This window comes from Sesamum indicum, linkage group LG6, assembly GCF_026168435.1.
Source record: "Sesamum indicum cultivar Baizhima isolate 11 linkage group LG6, ASM2616843v1, whole genome shotgun sequence".
Taxonomy (NCBI): domain Eukaryota; kingdom Viridiplantae; phylum Streptophyta; class Magnoliopsida; order Lamiales; family Pedaliaceae; genus Sesamum; species Sesamum indicum.
Window position 1 is genome coordinate 24,717,051 of NC_142662.1, and position 22,936 is coordinate 24,739,986.

Below are 22,936 nucleotides of genomic sequence, written 5' to 3' on the forward strand. Positions count from 1 at the left end.
AATAATTCATATGAATATAATAAGCAATACTTTTATTTAACCATATATGAATATAACTAATAATAATAAATAAATTACAATAACTCGTATAAGATAAGACAAATACCTAAATATTTAATAAGACTAAAACACATAATATTAAATTTATTTATGAGATTTAAACTTTAGCTTCGATTTTTTAAGACGACATTGGTACCTTATTTATTTTTTTCCTGCTGGAAGAGGTGAAAGTCATTAGCATCTTTTAATGTGGTAAAAATGGATTATTAGGTTCTGCGCGGGTGCTGAAACTCCCAAATTAACCCTCAGTTTTGTGATTATTCCTTGGAGAAGGAGAAATGCAGGGCCGACATTATGCAGGTTTTCTGAGGGTAATACGGTACATGCACGACCAACCCTTAACGGCTACTGCTTTTTGACCTTTTCTGATTTACGTTGGACTGAAAAGAATCTACCTTTTTGAACTTTAAACAGGTTAGTGAAACTGTCCTCGATGTTGCTATTTTTTACGTGAATGCCATTGAGAGAAATTTTTCCAGCAAGGGTGGCGGCTCCTAACATGCTTTCCAGTTTCCACAAGCCATGCACTTTTAATATGTTTTTATAATTTTTATAATTATATTAATATTTTAATAAATTAAATAATATATCATTCAATTAATATATCAATATAATAAAAAATAATTAAATAAATTTTATTATAAGCTCACAAATTTATTTAAAATAATATAAATATCTACATATTTTACTGGACTCAAACTTATTAGAGAAACATCAACTTTAATCATTATATTAATATTTCGTCGGTCACTCAATTATTACCATTGTTAATTAGGTCTGCACAACATGCAAATAAAATACTTTAACAAGATGAATTTGAAAAACTTATTTTTGGAAAGATTAAACATACCGAATACACTATAAATATATATATTTTAAAAAAGAATATACTAAATATTCATTTTTATAAATAAATTAAACAGTGCATGAGGGACAACCATCGTAGCCGTCAATAGGGCTAAAAAAAAAATTGACTTACTATAACTTTTTTATATTAATAAAAATCAGATAAAAATTTATCTTATTTCAAATAGACTTACTACTAATTTATTGCAAGCTAAATAAATCTTTTTATGATCAAATTATCCTTATATATTTTCACACGTTAATACATGTACGGAGTGTATCTTCACCATTATAATGGCAATTTAGATAGAAAAAAATTGTTTAACTTGTAATAAATAAGTAATAAGTCAATCAATGATAAATATTATTATTTAATTTTTTTGTTAATATCAAGAAAATCAATGAATTTTAACTAATATATGAACCTGTTTCTTATATGGAAGAAAATTCCAAATGTTTTTCAAATAATAGAATTTATGTATAATTACATCAAATTTTAAAAAAGAGAATTGTAATAATCCCTAAATGATTGTAATTAAGGAACTGTATAGTTGAATTATTAAACCATAAATAATAAAAAAATCACTTAAACTCACATATATATGTATAAATTTAAATTACAATTTAAAAAATATTGCATCACAAATTAATTTAATTATTCTATTGATCTTTTTGTAGATCCATCCTCACACTAAAAGGCAATTTCTTTTCTTTTTTTAATTATTATTTTATTTCTTCAACTTTTTTGGTGTAGGACTTAAATAAGTACGAGACATTTGTCTTTTCCTAGGAAGGGCAGAGTGGTAGTCTCGTAATAAAGGATAAAGGCAGGGGCACCGAGCGGCACGGAAAACCATAGTACAGAGGCCCCACTCTCCACTCCCTCACAAATCACAATATCTTTTCTAATTTACTTACCGTTGGTTGCATCTCCATATTTACTCTCTCTCTCCTCTCTCTCTCTTTTTCTTGCTTTGTTGCTAAGTAGCTTGCTTAAAGCCACAGCACCCTCACAACCCACTGCCCTTTTTTTCTCATCCCTTTCTCTCTCTCTCTCTCTCTCTCTCTTAGGGTTGCTGGGCTGCATTGCCATTTTCGGAACTCGTTCTGCTTTGGGGAACTATCTCTGCCTCAAGATTCGTAGCTTTGAGTGAGGAAGGAATGCGGAAAGAGAGGAATATCCAACTTTAATGATTGTCTTTTGGTGTGTTTCTGTATCTTCTTTTTTCTGTTTTTTTAGTTATTGCGAATCAATGTCATTGTTGATGGAGTCTTGTTGATCTGCTTCTGCTTGAGAGAGAAGGGTTTGAGTTGGTTTCTTGAAGTAGTTGTTTCCTATGTGCTGGTAATTCTATGCTGTACTTCAACTTGCTGTCTGAGTTCTGAGATGTGTGTGCGCCTTCTTTTTCTTTTGTTTTAGTTTTGAGGGGTGGGAGTGGGTTCTTGGGTGGTATAAGGTGTAAGAGGGTGTTCAAGGAAGGGCCCTGAAGTTGTTTTCTTGTTTGAATAATGATCAAGTTTAGTTCATTATCCTGGTAAAGGATTGTGTTCAGCTTTCTTGGTTTGTCTGTTTGAGTATGTCACGATTTTCTGCAGTATTTTTTCCATGAACTCTCACATTAGCGATACTAAGTATCCGCGACACTGCCGTTTCAAGATTTGGTTGTTTCTGTATGGATAACAACTGCATTATCTTATCATGGATTTGTTTCTTTAGAATGTTAATAATAAATTAAATTTTGTCTAGAGATATTTTCTTGGTTACATACTTGGGTGAGGAAGGGGGAAACAAAGTAAAATGTCATCACGTGGAGGATCCACACAGCAGAATCCGCAACTGCAGCGGCGGATCACACGCACGCAGACGGTGGGGAATCTTGGGGAGTCTATTTTTGACAGTGAAGTAGTTCCTTCATCTCTGGTGGAAATTGCACCCATTCTTCGTGTTGCCAATGAAGTCGAGCCAAGCAACCCTCGCGTTGCCTACCTCTGTAAGCGTTAAATGATTTTGTATATCTATAGTATTTACAATGCACAAACCTTCCCCTGCAGACAACTCAGATATATGTGTATGTGGTGTCATGTGGCTGTGCATTTTTTACTTTCTGATGCTTTAAGGGACTTGCCTCATGCCTGTGTAATTTTGTTAGTAGGGTTAATGTCGAGGGTCAGAAAATTAGATTGTTGACAGATGACATTGTCTAGTTTGCATTCTTCAAAGCATGAGACTTTCATTGCTGAAGGAAAAAGAAGATATCCCATGAATCTGCATTTTCTTTATTTAAGAGTCATTGCTAGTAAATTCCGCCTGTTTGCTCTTTACAGCTATTTACTGTGGGTTGGTTCAGTGGATTCTCGTGCCTTGCTTCTGTTAATCACCGTTATCTTTTAGTCACAAAAGTCCAATGGGTTTCTCAACATGTGCATTGTTTTTTGGGGTTGCAAGAAATAAGATGCATCACCATTTTCAGCAGTTGCTAGTGTTCAACAATTCCAGAGTTTCCCTATTCCCAATTGCTAAAGCCTTTTCGAATGCCTAAAACTTACAGATATGTTTGCCATTTTCTCTGGTCAAAGACAATTCAAAAGCTACTGTATCCCCTCTATTTTTAATATTTGTGTGTTTTGATAACCTGTGGTTTATAGAATTCACGTAAACTATTGAATTATATGTTTTAAATTTATTCTATTTGTATTGTTTTTTTCACCTATCTTTTTTCTGTCTTATCTTCTCTATGTGCTCTTGCATTGGCTAAGTGAACTTTTGTGAAGTTCTTTTAATGATTGTGCTTTTGTCATGTGGTTGAAGAATTCTTAAACACTAATGTATAACTTATGCAGGTAGGTTTTATGCTTTTGAGAAAGCCCATAGGTTGGATCCCACTTCGAGTGGACGTGGTGTTCGTCAATTTAAAACAGCTCTTTTGCAACGTCTTGAAAGGGTAAATATGAAAAGTTTGTTGGGTGCTTGAATGATCTACTTGGTGCATTAGAATCATTTTACATAATCAAGCATGTCACATATGCTTTAAACAATCTGTAGAAGTAAGACTCTATACTGTTAAGAGTACTCTATTTGGAATTTCTGGCTAGTTCTTGCTTCCTGAAGCAACAGTTATTATCAATAGCCATCTTACGGTTGTTGCATCCATCTCTCTGTTTCATCAGTTATTAGTGATTTTGTTATCATGGGAAAATGGGATGGATGTCTCACGATTGAAAATGGGGTAAGTATGTTCTGCTTCACGTTAATAATAGGCTGAGATGCTGAAAGAATATTGGATCGTGGCATTCCAATTCTTTGGGACCTTTTTGATTTATTTGGAAAAGATCCAAATGAACCCTTTATGTTTAGTTCCTTTTAGCTTTATTTCTCTAAATACTTAATGGACCACTACATAAATAATTAGACTAACCAAGGTGCTTCCGTGATATGATGGATATTTTCTCCTTCACTATCTGATTGCAAGCTATAGAAATAAATATAGAGAAAAACTGCCTTTTCTTACCCACTTCTTTTTGGGATCAAGTTTCAAAATCTGGTTGAAAGCTACTTTACTTTTCACATAGTACCTGAAGAATGTAAGGTTTACAAGAGAATAGAGTTTGGGAGCTTCATGATATCAGTACCACAATTACTTTAGTATAATTTTGTTTTGCTGAAAATTTTTTGATGGACTTTGTATTGTTCATATCAAAGACTAGAGTGAGCACTACTTATATTCTGTCAGTATGCTAAAACATGTCAAAGTAGTTCCATGGTCTCCTTTTACGACATTTATGAAAAAATCAAGTTTTACAGAGTAAATCTGGAAAAAGGTCCAACTATTCGTAATTTCGTATAGTGCGATGTATTAGTTTTAGCATTCTACCAAACTCCTCATTTTTTATGTTTTTTATATAAAGTTGGTGCTGTGTAAAAGCTTATTACTGCAAGCAATTTGAATTTACTTTTCTGGGTGTCATCGGTCTATTTGCAAGTACATCCTTGTAAGTCACATGTAAAATAGAAGTGTTAAACTGTTGGTCTGATGAATTCTAACATGTTAGAGGATCATCAACTTTCCTGGTAAGAATCTGTAGATCAATTTTTAAGTTGATTAACCTGTTATGACTGGAGAACTCTTCCATGTTGACTTAGTTTTGAAGTCTCAGTCAGATAGTGTTAAGTGTAGGCATCCTTCTTGGGCTCGCTTGGACAACACTTTTTCTGGATATTGATTTTAGGAAATGGCATGTTTCCACATTGACCCTAATTCCATGGTCTTGTACACTTCCCAAGTGGAAGTTCTGCCAGTTGTTTTTAAGTTTAACAGGTTATTGCATGGTTGCAATGGTTTATATGTTATCTATAACAGAAGGAACTTCACAGAGCCTCCTATTTTATTAGTTTTCTTGGGAAAAATTATTCATTAAATATAACATGCTTCCAATTTTTTAAAATTTGTTTGTGTGTTTGCTGTTTACAGGAAAATGATCCCACCCTAATGGGAAGAGTAAAAAAAAGTGATGCACGTGAAATGCAGAGCTTTTATCAGCATTACTACAGAAAGTATATCCAAGCTTTGCAAAATGCTGCTGACAAAGCTGATCGGTGAGTTTTTATCAATTATTCATCCTTCCTTCTTTCAAGGTGCAAATGTTGTATATAATTTATTGTTTATCATTTGGTAAACTTTTGTTGTTCTTTAGGATCTAACTTCTGAAAATGGCAGTGCACAGCTGACAAAAGCATACCAAACGGCTAATGTTCTTTTTGAGGTTTTGAAAGCAGTTAATCAGACACAGGCTGTGGAAGTTGATCGTGAGGTAATATCAATCCTGTGTTTGATGTGATTCCCATGTCTGGTCTTCTTTCACCTACACTTGATTTCATGGATGACCCTCAAGCCGAATCAATAATGTCTCTCATTGTTTTTTTTTTCTTGAACATGAATGTTTCATTGGTTTTCATTTCCACAGATATTGGAGACTCATGATAAAGTGGCAGAGAAGACAGAAATCTATGTCCCTTATAATATTCTGCCTCTTGATCCTGATAGTGCAAATCAGGCAATCATGAAATATCCAGAGGTTTGGAGTCATCTTATCTCCTTGTTTGATTTTCTGTTGCTTATGTTTGTTCTTTTGATGATTTTGCTTTTTTGTGTTACTTGACATGACCTTAACCTGCAGATTCAAGCCGCTGTAGTTGCACTTCGGAATACCAGAGGTCTTCCTTGGCCAAAGGATTACAAGAAGAAAAAGGATGAAGATATACTTGACTGGCTTCAAGCTATGTTTGGTTTTCAGGTAAAAGCTACCGTCTATCCCATCTTGAAATGATGATGATAACTTGCTGTTACATATTCCATGCATCAGATGAAAGAGTAAGGATTTGTGCATATTGAGATTACAAACCTAAATGTCCCATTGAATCCCATTGCTATTGGCTATTGATTTGCAGAAAGATAACGTGGCAAATCAGAGGGAGCATTTGATTTTGCTACTTGCAAATGTACACATACGACAGTTTCCAAAGCCAGATCAACAACCCAAGGTTTGCTTTCTTGCAACTGTCTTCTGTCTTTTGGTGTTCTCGTCCCTTTGCAAGGGTTCCTGAATCACTTTAATTCGTCCTTTCATGAACTCAAATGTAATGACGATAAAAGCTTCTCCTACCTCTTCTCTCTCTTGGAAGTTCTGAGCATTCCTTATTGTTCTCTTAAGGCTGTCTCGAAAGAAAACATAGTCTTGCTTATGCTGTAATTAATATACATAATTTGATATTTTATTCTGTTAATGCATTTGTTTCGTATAATGATGGGAGCTCTGTCAATCTTATAATGGGGTAATGTGGACAGATGGCCTTTCACATCCCAGTTTATCCTGTTCAATATGTGGTTTCACTATCTAAAAGCTGGGGGCTCATTTGTAAATGAATTCTGTATTAACATGGATTGTTGCCCTTGCCAATATGTTGGACAGCTGCCATCAATCAGGCAAAAAAGGATTACCCATGTTAACTATTAGGAATTACTGCAAACCTTATAAGTCATTCATTTTATGCCATGAGTCATGCACGGTGCCGACCTTGCCCAATGAAAGCGCTGCCTACGTCCATATTCCTCACCCATTTAAAGGCCATGTGTTGCAATTCCACTATTCCTTGAGTTGGTTGCATCATCAGGGTGCCCTGATACCATTTTGATGCCTTGTCATTTGTTAACATATTTTGGCAACCACTTAACTGGCCTACATGCTTGATCCCTTGAGGCATAGGAGCTATTCGCAAATATTCATGACCCTATAAGATCTGGCTAAGGATTCTTTGCCTCATTATAGACTAATTTAAGCTTTGCCCTTCGACCAGACGAACAACAATTTAAGATGTTGAAAACACGGATTAAGCTATAACTACATTTAAAATATATCTTAGCTAGGCTGTTTCTAATTTTACTTTGGTTCTCTTGGTGGATGGCGGTAGGCATCCATCCTTATCTCACTTTTTTGTGGTAAAGCAATTCTAACAATTTATGTGCTTTTAGTTGGATGAGCGTGCTCTAGATGAAGTGATGAAGAAGCTATTCAAGAACTATAAGAAGTGGTGCAAGTATTTGGATCGCAAAAGTAGCCTCTGGTATGCTTCTAACTCAAGGATCTTTACTCAGCAGTGATGTTTTCTATGAAGATCTCGTAATCCTTAGGTTTGGTTACTGTCAATATTCATGTCAATGGGGTTGAATCATGGAAGTTTGTCCTAGTAGTGTAGTTTGTGTCTTAATATTTTCCATTGCAATTGAGATGTGGAGCATGTTATCTAATTATTGGCTTTGGAGAGAATCTTGTAATTTTTCCTGTGATGTTAATCTCTTATTTAGATATCTATGGATGAAAATATGGTTTAACCATGACTTGTTCTTTGTGCATTGGTAGGTTGCTGACAGTTTGTTGATTGTATATAATCACAGGTTACCCACTATACAACAAGAAGTCCAACAGCGTAAATTGTTATATATGGGACTGTATCTTCTTATTTGGGGAGAGGCTGCCAATTTAAGATTCATGCCAGAGTGCCTCTGCTACATATATCATCATGTATGCTTTCAGAATTTATTTCCTTTGCACAAACTAAACAGGATGAAAACAGAGACGAATGATTTCTTGCATTTTACTTTGATATTATGCTTTCAAAAGAATATGATACTGTTGCACATGGGAATGTATTATTTAAGATTTATGTCGGAGTGCGCTATAGATATCATCGTGAATGCTTTCAGATGCTTATTTTCTCTATTTTCTTGGCATGCCTTTGATACTATGTTTTGGAAAAGTATGATACTGTGTCCTTATCAGTTTTGATGTTAGATAGGGGATCGAGTGGAAAATCTTGTACGTGAATTCTTATTGTTCCATTTCACTTGTGTAGTTATTAAATCAATGGATAAAGATAATGGTTGATTGTTGAAGCACATATGAGTTGGTAGCTTTGATTGCTATGAAAGATTTAACATAACATTGTATTACTATATGATGCTAGTGAGACAAAATGAGTTTCTGGGTTTATGGGCTAGTCGAATCTCACTGTCATAATTTTTCACTAGGAAGGTTATTTGTACTGAAGTTTGTCATTTACAACCTTTATACTCTCTGGAGTGGACAGCAACTATGTTATTCTTGAAAGGTATCTTTAATGCAACGTGTTGTGTATTCTCCAAGATATATTTAGAAGTTGGACCTTCCTTGTCAAGACATGGCTGTGGGGGTAGGTCTAAATAAATGAGCTTTCATCACATTGTCATTGCTAGTTGAAGCTGTTTATTTGCTTTCTTGCCTGTAAGTACATTTTTGCACATTTCACTTTACTGGATGGTGTGTCTAAAGGATACAAAGTATCTTTGTTGATGCAAATTGACAATAACTAAGCATGAAGATTTTAAACCAGCACTGTCACATAGATCAAATTTAGAACTCTGAGCGCACTAGTCAAGCCAAGTGGCACCAGATATTTCCCTGGTAAACCAGAACAGTAAAAATGGTGCTGGGAGAAAAGATTGCCGAAAGGGTTCTTGTGAGTCACTAGGTACTATGGTTTTAAGGTTGTCAATTGACTCAATTCTGGTTCTGTTTACTGCAATTGGAACTGTATGTTGCTTTCGTTCAATTTCTATGGTGGTGCTACCACAGGGGGTGTTATCCTGCAATAATTTATTTTCTTAATATCAGATTTTGGAGAAGGGTTTCTTTATGAAGGGAAAATAATTCAACTTTTGACTTGGTTAAGTAATTCTTTTGGCTTTTTATCTTTGTCAGATGGCTTTTGAACTTTATGGTATGCTTGCCGGAAATGTTAGTCCAATGACTGGGGAAAATGTGAAGCCAGCCTATGGAGGAGAGGAGGAGGCTTTCCTGAAAAAAGTTGTTACTCCAATTTATGAAGTGATTGCTAGGGTATAGCTCGTATTACTTGGATAATTTTGTTACTGTTTTATTTCACTATTTAACTGATAATATTCCTATTCCTTAACTGTAACTTACCCTTTTTGATTATCAGGAAGCTGCAAGAAGCAAAAAAGCAAAATCAAAACACTCGCAGTGGAGAAATTATGATGATCTGAATGAATACTTTTGGTAAGTAATATTCGACATTTTAATAAATCTGCTTATGTCTAAATTGTTTACTTATTTTTTTATAAAAATCTAGGTCTGTAGATTGTTTCCGTTTAGGTTGGCCCATGCGTGCTGATGCTGATTTTTTCTGTAAGCCTGTGGATCAACTCCAGAGTGAAAGGAATGAGGTATGTATGGCATGAGGATTTTCACGTTCTCGAAAACACGTGTTGTGATGATTGACTTTCGCAATGTGGTGACAATGAGCCCAAGAGTTCAAATTGCCAGCACTGTTGAAGAATGCTCTGTATTTCCCCTTCTTTGTGCAAAGCCTCTGTATGTCCCTTTAAACAAAAATGATTTTGGACCATCTCTCTGTTCTATATTTCTTTTGGGGAGTTTCATGCATAAAATCAGGGGGATTGATCATGTTCTTCGTGTGGGGTACTATCACATTTAAAGCCATATTAATGTGGATGGCTGTAACTCCTTTCAGATAGAAAGTGAACTTCTAGCTTCTTTTTGCTCCTGTGCTTCTTGTAGATCAGATCGATGTATCCCTTGCATAGATGATTGAGATGTGGGTATGAAACTGTAGTTTTGCTGTGGCATTGCATCCAAGTGTCGGATTTGTATCTTATAATACTTCGCCATCTTAGATTACTACTGTTTGGAGAAGAGCCGAGCCAGGCAGCACAATCTCAATGAAGTGTGGCGCCCTGGTAACCTGGTGGAAGCTGCTATACAATCCTCTGTATATTCTCAAATTACAAACTGAAATCAGGCAACTCACAACTTAATATTTTGAAATCTTCACTTATGACTTCCATTTTCAAGGGAACATAATTATATTCTTGGTGACCGAGGTTGGGTGAGATATGGAAGTCTGGGGAGTGGAGGAAAGATTTGTACTTGAAAACAGGCAGAAAGATCATGATGAGAAAGTTGCTAGTGATAGGCTATAGTGATGCAACATCAACTTGGAACTTGGCCACAAAGAAGCAATGCTGTATCTGGAAAACAAGGAAATATCAAATCATTTTAAATTCAAAGGTCCACTTGGGAAAGCTGCCATTTTGACTTGTGAATGATACCCCATACTCTTGGGGACAGCAGAATTACTAATTCAAAGCAATGCTGAGGCTGGATAACACGGAATTCTCAAATCATTTTAATGAATTTTCTAAGGTCCGCTTGGGAAAGCTGCCATTTTGACTTGTGAATGATATCCAATAATCTTGGGGACAGCAGAATTACTAATTCAATATATTTTTGTATACAATATTGTTATCTTTTGTTTACTTTTTCATTCGCTCTAACATGATCCTACTCCTAAGCATTTTAGATATTTTCGTGCTCACAATGGTAGAGGACTAGGTGACCCAGGTTCTAAGCTTTGGCCAGACAGATAAGCATGCGATATGAAATTAAACTTTATGTAATCCCTCGACAAAGGAAAGAGAAACCTGCTGGGTCATTGATTATTTTTCTATATTTGGCACAAGAAATTTACACAGACGACTAGAAGATTCCCAAGTTTCATTTATTGAGAGTCCATTTTCTGATGTTCGTCATTATCACTTGGCTGATTACTGGGTCATTGATTATTTTTCTATATTTGGCACAAGAAATTTACACAGACGACTAGAAGATTCCCAAGTTTCATTTATTGAGAGTCCATTTTCTGATGTTCGTCATTATCACTTGGCTGATTACTTGTAGCCTAGTTCACAGTGTCTTCTAATAAAACTGAATGTTATTTTCTGTGAATTTAGGAAAATAGGCCTGTGAGAGACCGATGGATGGGGAAAGTTAATTTTGTCGAGATCCGATCATATTGGCATATCTTCAGAAGCTTTGACAGAATGTGGAGTTTCTTCATATTGTGCTTGCAGGTTTGCTACCTCGAACATCTCAATTTTTTTTCCTGCGATCATTTCCCTCTGTTCTTTTATTTGTTAATGTTGATGTCGGGAATCTCTGTCTACCAAGGCCATGATCATTATTGCTTGGAATGGTTCGGGACAGCCAAGTTCGGTTTTTGATGCTGATGTTTTCAAGAAAGTATTAAGCATCTTTATAACTGCTGCAATACTGAAACTTGGGCAAGGTATGTAATTGTTTCTAGCTCAGTGGCGCATTTATGATGCATTTTTGCTTTTGAAGGCATTTCATAATATGTAGCTCTCATTTGTTCATTCTTGATGTTAATGAATTTGCCCTGCTGTTGATAACTAAAGGTGCTGAAAAGAATGACAACAGAACACAGTACTACAACAAATTATTTCTGGAAATCATCAAATATTTTGTTCAATGGCTTAAAAATGTCGTGATACCAAATGGGCATGGTCGGGAATCATGGTGATGTATGCTAGCATGTCTTGGTAACATTTCAATTATGCTGTTACCATCTGTCATATAGACTGCAATAATGGAAGATTTCACTTAAAGATGTTAGCTATATGTTGGTGCTCCAGTATATCTGTGGTTGTGCTATTGATTTTTATGTCATATTATGAAGATCCCAATACCAAGTATTGTGTGCTTCTTTCTTGTGATATTATATGCCTATTTTGTGCAGCCATCCTTGATGTAATTCTGAGTTGGAAAGCTAGAAGGAGTATGTCCTTCCATGTCAAACTACGATACATTCTAAAGGTTGTGTCTGCTGCTGCATGGGTGGTTATCCTCCCTGTTACTTATGCTTATACATGGGAGAATCCTCCTGGATTTGCTCAAACTATCAAAAGTTGGTTTGGCAACGGTTCAAGTTCTCCTTCGTTATTTATCTTGGCTGTAGTTATCTACTTGTCGCCAAATATGCTTGCTGGCGTGCTTTTCCTTTTTCCATTCATTCGCCGGTTCCTTGAAAGTTCCAATTATAAAATTGTGATGCTAATGATGTGGTGGTCACAGGTGAGGAATAGGTCTTTGTGGATACCGTGTTTTCGGTCAATTGGAATGGAATTCAGATTGTAACCTGTGTTTCTACTCTAATATCTTGCAGCCTCGACTCTATGTTGGAAGGGGAATGCATGAAAGCACATTTTCTCTCTTCAAGTAAGGTGTCAAGGACATTACTCATTTGGTTATATATTTCATGTATATGATGTTTTATTACATTTTCGAATTCTTAGGTATACACTATTCTGGGTGCTTCTTATCATTACAAAGCTGGCTTTCAGTTTTTATATCGAGGTGCCTCCCTTATCCATTTTCTTTATTTCGTATTGATTTCATGCACGTTTTATCTGCACATGAAGATCTATTATGTTCTCCTATTGTTGGATCCAATTTAATCACATTTGTAGTGCTGAAAATTCTATTGGTGTTGGTTTTATTGCATTTTGGTTTGCTCTAAGCACATTTCATTGGCTAAGGGATGAGATTCATATTTATGGCGTTCAAGGGAGGAAAAGTATCTATTTGTTTGTTGACCTGTTGTGTTTTGATTGTTTTCTCATAATCCATATCCATGATGACATTATACTAATTTCGCTGACTATATATTCCCATTGCAGATTAAGCCTCTGGTTGGTCCAACACAGGCTATCATGAATGTTCATATATCAATCTACCAGTGGCATGAGTTTTTTCCCCAAGGTAATCAAGAAGGCTGCCATCTGCAGCTAAGTTACTTCACACACAAGCACAAATAGAGACAGTTGGATAGATGTTTTGGAACTGTAATTGCTTGCTAATTATTGAACTTCCATATGATGTGTTTTGCAGCTAAGAACAACATAGGTGTCGTGATTGCGCTCTGGGCCCCAGTTATTCTTGTATGTATCATGCATTATTTTCAGTATTGCGTTTTACTTTTTGATGCTATACTTGTACTCTATATGGGCTTTTGTTTTCTTTTCTATTTGGAGAACATCAATTTATGGGTTCTTCCTTTTCAGGTTTATTTCATGGATTCTCAGATCTGGTATGCTATATTCTCTACACTGTTTGGAGGTATATATGGTGCATTCCGTCGCCTTGGAGAGGTCAGGACAACTTCCCCTCATTACATTAACCTTCATAACATCTGTGATCTGTTAGATTTTTGTCGATTGTTGGAGACTCGAAGCTGTCTTGCGGCATTGGCAGAACTCTTAATCTGAATACTTTAGCTTTGTTCTTACTTAGGATTTGAAGAAAGAAAGAAAAAGCATACCCATAGTTGAATATGAACATAACTATACACGTGACTCACTGCGTAGCAGTACTTAAATTTATTACCCTTTCAGGTAGTTGGTGTTAGTTACAGAGCATTTTTATGTTACATCAAGCATGGTCAGAAAATGAACAACATGTGTATGGCCAAAAAGATTTTTAGACTTATTGCTAGAAGAATTTTGGGCTGTTTGTGGTTGTTAGTTTTCTTGGAAAACAAATGTTTCCTCTATTGCTTTAGTGTAAGGCAATTCGGTTCATGGCATGAGTCTGGTAATAAGATATTTCCACAAAACTAAAGCTGAGATGAATGTTTAAAATGACTTGTCCTTCATGCAGAAGCTTATTTATTTTTCTCTTTTTGGGATTGACCTTTGTCTTCTTTTTGTTTTTAGATTCGAACGCTAGGAATGCTTAGATCCCGATTCCAGTCATTGCCTGGTGCTTTTAATGCCTGTTTAATTCCAGAGGAGAAAGCTGAGCCAGCTAAAAAGAAAGGACTGAAGGCCACCTTTTCCCGGAAGTTTGAAGTGGTAGCATATTTTAGCTTCTTTTTTACTAATATATTGGGTAATACATGACATTACTGGAATTCGCATTTATTTGTATTAATGTCACTATGGCAGATTCCATCCAGTAAGGAAAAGGAAGCTGCAAGATTTGCTCAGTTGTGGAACAAAATTATTACAAGTTTCAGAGAGGAGGATCTTATTAGTAATAGGTGATCTTCTGTCTGAATTTGAAATCTGTCATTGGTTCTCTTTGATCCTGTTTTGTTTGGGTATGAAAAGGGAAAAAAACTGAGACATATATCTATTTATTTGATTGTGCAAATTCCACTATTAGGGAAATGGATCTGTTGCTTGTTCCATATTGGGCTGATCGTGATTTGGAGCTGATGCAGTGGCCTCCATTTTTGCTTGCAAGCAAGGTTTGCTTTTGACCCTTTCTGTTTAAATTAGAACCCTTCCCTTGTGTTTGTTTCTTCATTATCTTTTAGGCATCACGGTAATTTTTTCTTTGTCACCTGCATTTTTGGACTCTATTGGAGAAACTTCTCTTCATAACTAAGCCAAGGTGGACAAAATAATTATTCTTCCCAGTTGTTCATGATCAATCAGAAAGTTATAATACTTTTAAAAAGGAATGTGAGAGTTGTACTCCTTAAACAATAATATATTCTACTGAAGGGTGATTCAGATACTTCTAAAGTAATCCCCAAAATATTGTTGGCAAAAACACCCATCCCCAAGATTCACTGCTTTATTATTTAAGGTGTAAAACGACCAAGTATTTCATTCTGAAAGAAGATAACAGTTTGATGTTAAGTTTACATTATTTTGGTTCTTTTCCATCACTTGATAAGGAAGTGATTAGTTGAGATTTGAAAAAAAATGTCTGGCTAACTGATTTTATTGGATCAAACAGATCCCAATAGCAGTGGATATGGCTAAAGACAGTAATGGCAAGGACAGCGAACTGAAAAAGCGGATTAAGTCCGATGATTATATGTATTCTGCTGTCTGTGAGTGTTACGCTTCATTCCGGAACATCGTAAAATTTTTAGTTCGTGGCAATCGAGAGAAAGAGTAAGTACTCATTGCTTGCAGTTTGAGCCCATTTCTTCACTCATTCTAATCAACTTGTGTATTTGTCAGAGTTATTGAGTACATATTTTCTGAAGTTGACAAGCATATCGAGGAGGATGATCTATTAACTGAATATAAGATGAGTGCTCTTCCAAGTCTGTATGAGCTTTTTGTTAAGCTTGTAAAATACCTGGTAGGTACTTTTCTGTTTTAACTGCAATTACTTCTTGAAGTTTATTTTCTCTTTAAGATTGTAGTATGCATGCATAAACTTGACACTCAATCTGGCATTTTGCAGCTAGCTAATAAACAGGAGGACAGAGATCAAGTTGTCATTCTTTTCCAGGATATGCTGGAAGTGGTGACCCGAGATATAATGATGGAAGATCATGTATCCAAGTAATGTTTCTTTCACCTTGCAAGTGTCAACTTCTAAGGCCTGGATGGTGTGTTCTTATTGTAGTCCATTTCCTAAATAGCTTGTTAGATTCAATTCATGGTGGGTCGGGACATGAAGGAATGGTTCCTCTTGATCAGCAGTATCAGTTATTTGCTTCAGCTGGTGCCATCAAATTTCCAGCTCCTGAATCGGAGGCTTGGAAAGAGAAGGTAATAATAAGTCTGCTTCTGCCGATGTAACTTACTAACTCTTATCATCTATACTTGTTTATGATTTTCATCTATCCCTCTACACAGATCAAGAGGTTGTACTTGTTGCTAACGGTGAAGGAATCTGCTATGGATGTACCATCGAACTTAGAAGCCAGGAGGCGTATTTCCTTCTTCTCCAATTCCTTGTTTATGGACATGCCTTCAGCTCCTAAAGTCCGCAATATGTTATCTTTCTCGTGAGTTGTTAGCTATGCCTTCGCTTTCATTTCTCTGTGTGGCACAAATAGATCTGTTTTAGTCATTTGCCCAAATATTGAATATGATTTGAAAGATCATGTATCCATGTGTCTGTTTGAACTTTTTACCTTCAGCTCATCCTCGATTGATTTTGATGCTGAGGAAAATGGAGATAATTTAATGCGTGCATCCTGGTTAAGTTGCATAGACACATGGGGTTTACTCCAGCAAATGCATTTAGGCGCCAGAATAAAGGTGCAACGGAGATCCCAAATTAGGGGAAATTAGCTATGGGTAAATTTAATTGACAAGACTTGGTTGAACAAATCCTGAGAAATGAAAACATTGGTGGAGACTTGAGTTTATGTTATATGAAAAATTACACCTTATTGCATGACAGCTCTTGGTAGGACTTTCTTAATGAATTGGTTGGTGATTAATGCGGCAACATAATATTAGCAAAATTCAAAGAGTTGCGCCCACTCGATGAACACTTGCATCTTGGTTTGACAGTTAAATCATATTATTTGGTGCAAAATCTTAGGAGAGTAAATAAATCAAATATCATTAACAGCAGTATTAAACTAAGATTTCCATTAATTTATGTATTCCTGGTGACTTCTCAATGGCATTGGCTCCTGCGCCATACTAATATTTCTCTTTTCATGGTTGACTTTGTGGTCGATTACATTATTCTACAAGCCTAAATCATCAGTAGTTACACACTTGCTGGACATGTCTGAAACCATTCTGCAAGCTGATTCTTTGTTTGGTGGTATTCCTATGTAGTGTTTTGACTCCATATTACACGGAGGAGGTTCTCTTCTCATTGCCTGAGCTAGAAGTACCGAATGAGGATGGTGTTTCCATTCTATTTTACTTGCAGAAAATTTTCCCAGGTTTGTGTTTCGGCTTTTATCAGGTGTATCGTATTTCTCCTTCTCTGCTGACCTTAAACTAATATCATGCAGATGAATGGAACAATTTTCTGGAGCGTGTGGACTGTTCCAATGAAGAAGAACTTAGAGGGTCTGATGAATTGGAAGAACAGCTACGCCTGTGGGCATCCTATAGGGGCCAAACATTGACCAGGACTGGTAGGATAAATAGAATTCTCAGCATTGTGTGATCTGCACTCTCGTATCGGTTTGCCATTTATTTTTAGGCGGGGTGTCGGGTGCTTGAAATGAAACCATTGGAGGTTGACAATTTTTATAGCCTGTTCTGTTTTGACACCACACCTTGGATAAAAGGAGACCTAAACAAATTAAACATGTGATAATGCTGAGTTTCCTTTATAGTGATACAACCTGCTAATCAATGGTCATCATGGCATTGGCAGAGTCATGCATGCCTATTACATTTTATGCCTTTGATTTTGTTAACTTAAGTCATGCGGGTTGGAAGTGCCTCTGCTAGATTTGAGTGGGTGTTCCTTTGAATTTATTTGTTCACAAAGTCTATCTTTCTGGACTTATGTTTTTTCTAACTTGTGGCAGTTAGAGGAATGATGTATTATCGCAAAGCTCTGGAACTCCAAGCATTTCTTGATATGGCTAAGGATGATGGTAATATATGTTGACTCTGAGTTATGTCAATGAGCAACATTTTGCAGTTTATGCCTTTTTTACTGGTTTTCTTGTTTAAGTACAAACTATTGTGTGTAAGCAGCTGCTCTTTTCAACTTAAACAGATTTAATGGAAGGCTATAAGGCCATTGAGTTGAATGAGGATCAGATGAAGGGAGAGAGGTCGCTCTGGACACAATGTCAAGCAGTGGCTGATATGAAGTTTACATATGTTGTGTCTTGCCAGTTATACGGTATACAAAAACGGTCTGGAGATCCTCGTGCACAAGATATATTGAGACTTATGACAACGTAAGAGTTGCAGAACCATGAGGTTGTTGTCTTGTGATCTCCATCACCTAATCATGCATTTTCCTGTACAGGTATCCATCTCTTCGAGTAGCATATATTGATGAAGTTGAAGAACCAAGTAAAGACAGAACCAAGAAGGTTAATGATAAGGTTTACTATTCCACTCTAGTGAAGGCTGCTTTGCCAAAGTCAAATTCTTCAGAGCCAGGGCAGAATCTGGATCAGGTAATGATATGTTTCGCCAGATGAGATAATAGGTAGCTAAAAAATTTCAGAAATATTGATTATCAATGCAATGTCTCCTTTCTTTCACGACTTATTTTAGACTGTTGCTCTTGCACTGTGAAGATTCATGTAACGATGGAGAATCATAATTCTACATTATTTTTGCAACTGATTTTTGTTGATTTGATGGATTTACATCTGCAGATTATCTACCGTATAAAACTTCCAGGCCCTGCTATCCTGGGTGAAGGGAAGCCTGAAAATCAGAATCATGCGATTATTTTCACACGTGGAGAAGGCTTACAAACAATTGATATGAATCAGGTTTAGCATTTTTTGCTCATTTGGCTTTTTGAATTCTCTCTTCTGAGCCCTGACATGAAAATCTAAGTGTAGGATAACTACATGGAAGAAGCTTTGAAAATGAGAAATTTGCTTCAAGAATTTCTTAAAAGGCATGATGTTAGGCACCCATCAATTCTTGGCCTGAGGGAACACATTTTCACTGGAAGGTGTGTGCTCTGTCAAAACTAAGAGGTCCTGGCTGAAAATGATCTATTCGTTCTTGATTAGTTAACCCCATCATTGTTTTACTACATGATGCAGTGTTTCTTCTCTTGCATGGTTTATGTCTAATCAAGAAACAAGTTTTGTTACTATCGGTCAGCGATTGCTGGCCAACCCTCTTAAGTAAGTTTTCACATTCCTTTTTAATTATTCATTATTCACGGTTCATGTCAAGTTCATGAAAAACATCTAATTGTTGATTTCCTTACTATTCATACAGGGTTCGGTTTCACTATGGTCACCCAGATGTATTTGATAGACTGTTTCACCTTACGAGAGGTGGGGTAAGCAAAGCTTCCAAGATTATCAACCTGAGTGAGGACATATTTGCTGGTATGCTCATAATTTTGTTCTTTAAACCCTTTGAATTTCGTTTGGTGGGTGGCAGGAGCTTGTGTTAATAATGTAATTTCAAGTGCAGGCTTCAATTCTACACTTCGTGAAGGCAATGTAACCCATCATGAATACATACAAGTTGGTAAAGGGAGGGATGTAGGGCTTAATCAGATTTCTCTATTTGAGGCAAAAATTGCCAATGGAAATGGAGAACAAACATTGAGTCGTGATTTATATAGGCTGGGGCATCGTTTTGACTTCTTTCGAATGCTATCGTGCTACTTCACCACCATTGGTTTCTACTTCAGTACCTTGGTATGTGATACTGATGCATTAGCTAACAGTTGCTTTTCGAATTTCTTTTCACACTTTCTAACGTGGTTTTGTTTCCCATCACAGATTACTGTTCTCACTGTCTATGTGTTTCTTTATGGCCGCCTCTATCTTGTTCTTAGCGGTCTAGAAAAAGGCTTAAGTACACAACCAGGAATTCGAGACAATAAGTCTCTTGAAATTGCTCTGGCCTCTCAGTCCTTTGTGCAAATTGGCTTTCTGATGGCTCTTCCTATGATGATGGAAATTGGATTGGAAAAGGGTTTCCGAACTGCATTAAGTGAATTCATACTCATGCAGCTACAGTTGGCACCCGTGTTTTTCACCTTCTCACTTGGAACTAAGACCCATTATTACGGGAGGACATTACTCCATGGAGGTGCAAAATATAGGGCCACGGGTCGTGGGTTTGTCGTGTTCCATGCAAAATTTGCTGAGAACTATCGGCTGTACTCTCGCAGCCACTTTGTTAAGGGGCTTGAGCTAATGATATTGCTTCTTGTTTATCAAATATTTGGCCAGACCTACAGAGGTGCGGTTGCATATATCCTGATCACTGTATCCATGTGGTTTATGGTGGGGACCTGGCTCTTTGCTCCATTCCTCTTCAATCCGTCTGGTTTTGAGTGGCAAAAGATTGTTGATGATTGGACTGACTGGAACAAGTGGATCAGTAACAGAGGAGGTATCGGTGTGCCTCCAGAGAAGAGTTGGGAATCATGGTGGGAGGAGGAGCAAGATCATCTCCGTCATTCTGGAAAGCGTGGTATCATTGCTGAGATAATACTAGCACTAAGGTTTTTCATTTATCAGTATGGGCTGGTCTATCACTTGCACATCACCAGGACTACCAAAAGCGTTTGGGTGCGTTGTTTTGAAACTTCTGTGGCCCTCAAATTTTTTCATGTTTGTTGGCTTTGATTTTTCTGAACTTTTTGATAATACTCGAATGGATCACAGGTATACGGCATATCATGGCTGGTGATCTTCCTGATACTCTTTGTCATGAAGGTGAGGCTATTTGTAGACATTCTCTCTAATGCTAGCACTGAGGTTCTAATTTTATATTCCTTCTTGGTTTCTTCTCCAGACGATATCAGTGGGACGTAGGAAATTCAGCGCAAATTTCCAACTCGTCTTCCGTCTCATCAAGGGTTTGATCTTTGTTACGTTCGTCTCCATCCTTGCTATTCTGATCGCTCTCCCTCACATGACGCCAAGAGACATCGTTGTCTGCATACTTGCCTTCATGCCAACCGGCTGGGGCTTGCTTCTGGTTAGTTCTATTTTGTCCATCTCCCACTTTCTTTCACCAGTTCTCTTTCATTACATAACATGACTGACTGTTCACAGATTGCACAAGCATGCAAACCCATCGTCCAAAAAGCTGGATTCTGGGGCTCAGTTCGAACTCTAGCACGTGGCTATGAAATCGTTATGGGATTGCTTCTCTTCACACCAGTGGCCTTTCTCGCATGGTTCCCTTTCGTGTCCGAATTCCAGACTCGAATGTTGTTCAACCAAGCTTTCAGTAGAGGTCTTCAGATTTCTCGTATTCTTGGTGGGCATAGGAAAGACAGGTCCTCCAGGAACAAGGAGTAGCCGTAGGAATGTGATCCAGATCAGGAGCAGAAACTACTGTTCCACCGCTGGTAATATTTTCTTGCCATCAATATCTTGTAACTTATTGCCATATGTTTATTGACTATGTGATCTGATCCGATGTTGTATCCTTGTGATTTTTGAAAGGTGGGGGGCTCCATTTTTGAGCTATTAGTGTAATTATTAATCATACATATGACCTCTGAAAACATAGTCAATTATTTCTTTTGAACCTGTCTATTAGTGTTAGCTGCTTTGCTGACAACTCCGTCTTGTCACAAATATGCAAGAATGGGTTGTAAATAGTTGAACGTTATCTTCACACAAATGCATTCAATTTGGTGATAACGCCACCAAACAGCCTTATTCAGACAGAGAAAACGCTATACCTCGAATTTTGACATTACACCCGGAATGCAACAGAATGGGTAGTTGGATGGTTGACACTGTTCATTTAAAACTTCCTGTCAAATTCAATTACAAGATAAGAAAATTATGGAGAAATAAATTTTATTAATTTAAATAAAAAAATAGATAAAATCTCCGCAAAAAATAATTTCCTGCAATTTTGCCTCGAGTTTCAATCAAATGGCTTGAAGCATATTTTTTGATATTGATGCGTAATCTCCTTTGGGTTTGTAGAGTATTAGTCTTTATAAAATTTGGCATCAACTCTTTGAAGTATTTATTTCGGATTGACCCATGTAAGAACAAAATTTTGAATTTATTTTTGAGAATATATTAAATATATTTTTAATTAATAATTTATTTCAACATTTCTTACGAATGTTAATTTTTAATATTGAAGGGGATATTATAATAATTAAAGGGTATGGTGCATAAAGCATTGCAGTAGTAATTTGACCATGACCATGGTTCTAATTTGATTCTATTACATGAACCTACTATTTCGGTGTTGTCAAAAAAAGTAGGTGGGTTATACATCATGGTGTGAGTACTATATTGTTATACTTCAGGGAAAATTATAATTAACTGATATGAAATTTGGTATAATTATAAATAATTATTTTATTATTTGAGAAATTACAAATACTATTTTCAAATCCAAAATGATTATATAGTTTCTAGATGGTGAAGCGAGAAATTATTATTTTACCCTGACTGATTCTAAAACAAAAAGGTTGAAAAAATGTTAAAAAAAGAAAAAAGAAAATACGAGCGCGAGTAGAGTAAATAATCTGTAAAACATTATAAAATATTTTTAAAAATTATAAAAAATAACTATAATTAATAATTTAAGAGTATATTTTGATTAATTTACCATAAAAAAATGAATGAAATTATAATGGAGATCAAACGGATGAGGTCGTTGTTATATGAGCGTTAAAATGATGAGGTATTTGTAATTTATCAAATTTGAAGAGGAGTTGCTGTAATTTAGTGTATATTTTAATGTAATTGTTTTTGGAATAATTTAAGTGTACATTCATTTGGGACGGCATCACATTCCTTAAGTGAAACAATGCATGCATGCACCCATCAGATGCAGATTGATTTGTATATTCATATTTTTATTGCATTTAATTTAATACATACATCATGTATTATTTAATTTTTTTGCTTAATAAAATAGGTGACATTGCTTTCCTATACATTTGTTAAATGCAATAGAATTGCAATAATATATATACATAATTTGATTGCCATAAGGTTTTTGTTGATAATCTCGACTTTATTCTGGAGTCGTTTCTACATTAAATTTTAAGAAATAAATACATTTATATCCGTAGTCTTTTCAAGAAATACATTAGAAACTTACAGAATATCAATATAATTTACCCCAAATTATGTTAATTAAGCAAAGATCATTAAACTTTCCCCAGCTTTTTATCATCCCCAAATCACAAAGTGTCCTTTAGCCACTTCATTATTAGGTTG

The 22,936-nt window shown here is 36.0% G+C and overlaps 1 protein-coding gene across 1 annotated transcript; it reads left to right on the forward strand.

Annotated features, from left to right (window-relative positions):
• Nucleotides 1-1,849: 1,849 nt before the first annotated feature.
• Nucleotides 1,850-21,269, forward strand: LOC105163531 (callose synthase 3). The gene is made up of 43 exons (XM_011081921.3): nucleotides 1,850-2,110; nucleotides 2,654-2,897; nucleotides 3,748-3,848; nucleotides 5,376-5,500; nucleotides 5,622-5,715; nucleotides 5,869-5,979; nucleotides 6,082-6,198; nucleotides 6,353-6,445; nucleotides 7,434-7,525; nucleotides 7,857-7,983; nucleotides 9,199-9,336; nucleotides 9,440-9,516; nucleotides 9,590-9,683; nucleotides 11,271-11,390; nucleotides 11,488-11,605; nucleotides 12,077-12,411; nucleotides 12,503-12,555; nucleotides 12,633-12,693; nucleotides 13,017-13,098; nucleotides 13,228-13,277; nucleotides 13,401-13,487; nucleotides 14,052-14,189; nucleotides 14,283-14,377; nucleotides 14,503-14,587; nucleotides 15,085-15,245; nucleotides 15,315-15,438; nucleotides 15,544-15,644; nucleotides 15,725-15,854; nucleotides 15,942-16,093; nucleotides 16,884-16,993; nucleotides 17,066-17,191; nucleotides 17,594-17,662; nucleotides 17,788-17,974; nucleotides 18,046-18,199; nucleotides 18,404-18,523; nucleotides 18,596-18,711; nucleotides 18,806-18,889; nucleotides 18,987-19,099; nucleotides 19,188-19,417; nucleotides 19,502-20,299; nucleotides 20,396-20,446; nucleotides 20,526-20,711; nucleotides 20,789-21,269. The coding sequence occupies exons 2-43, from the start codon at nucleotides 2,705-2,707 to the stop codon at nucleotides 21,035-21,037; spliced, it is 5,847 nt and encodes a 1,948-aa protein (XP_011080223.1). The 5' UTR covers nucleotides 1,850-2,110; nucleotides 2,654-2,704; the 3' UTR covers nucleotides 21,038-21,269.
• Nucleotides 21,270-22,936: the final 1,667 nt, after the last annotated feature.

Coding starts and splice junctions, on each gene's coding strand:
- LOC105163531 (XM_011081921.3), top strand. CDS start 2,705: ATGTCATCACGTGGAGGATCCACACAGCAGAATCCGCAACTGCAGCGG. Junction 13,099..13,227: donor GCATGAGTTTTTTCCCCAAG/GTAATCAAGAAG, acceptor TGTGTTTTGCAG/CTAAGAACAACATAGGTGTC. Junction 13,488..14,051: donor CATTCCGTCGCCTTGGAGAG/GTCAGGACAACT, acceptor TTTTGTTTTTAG/ATTCGAACGCTAGGAATGCT.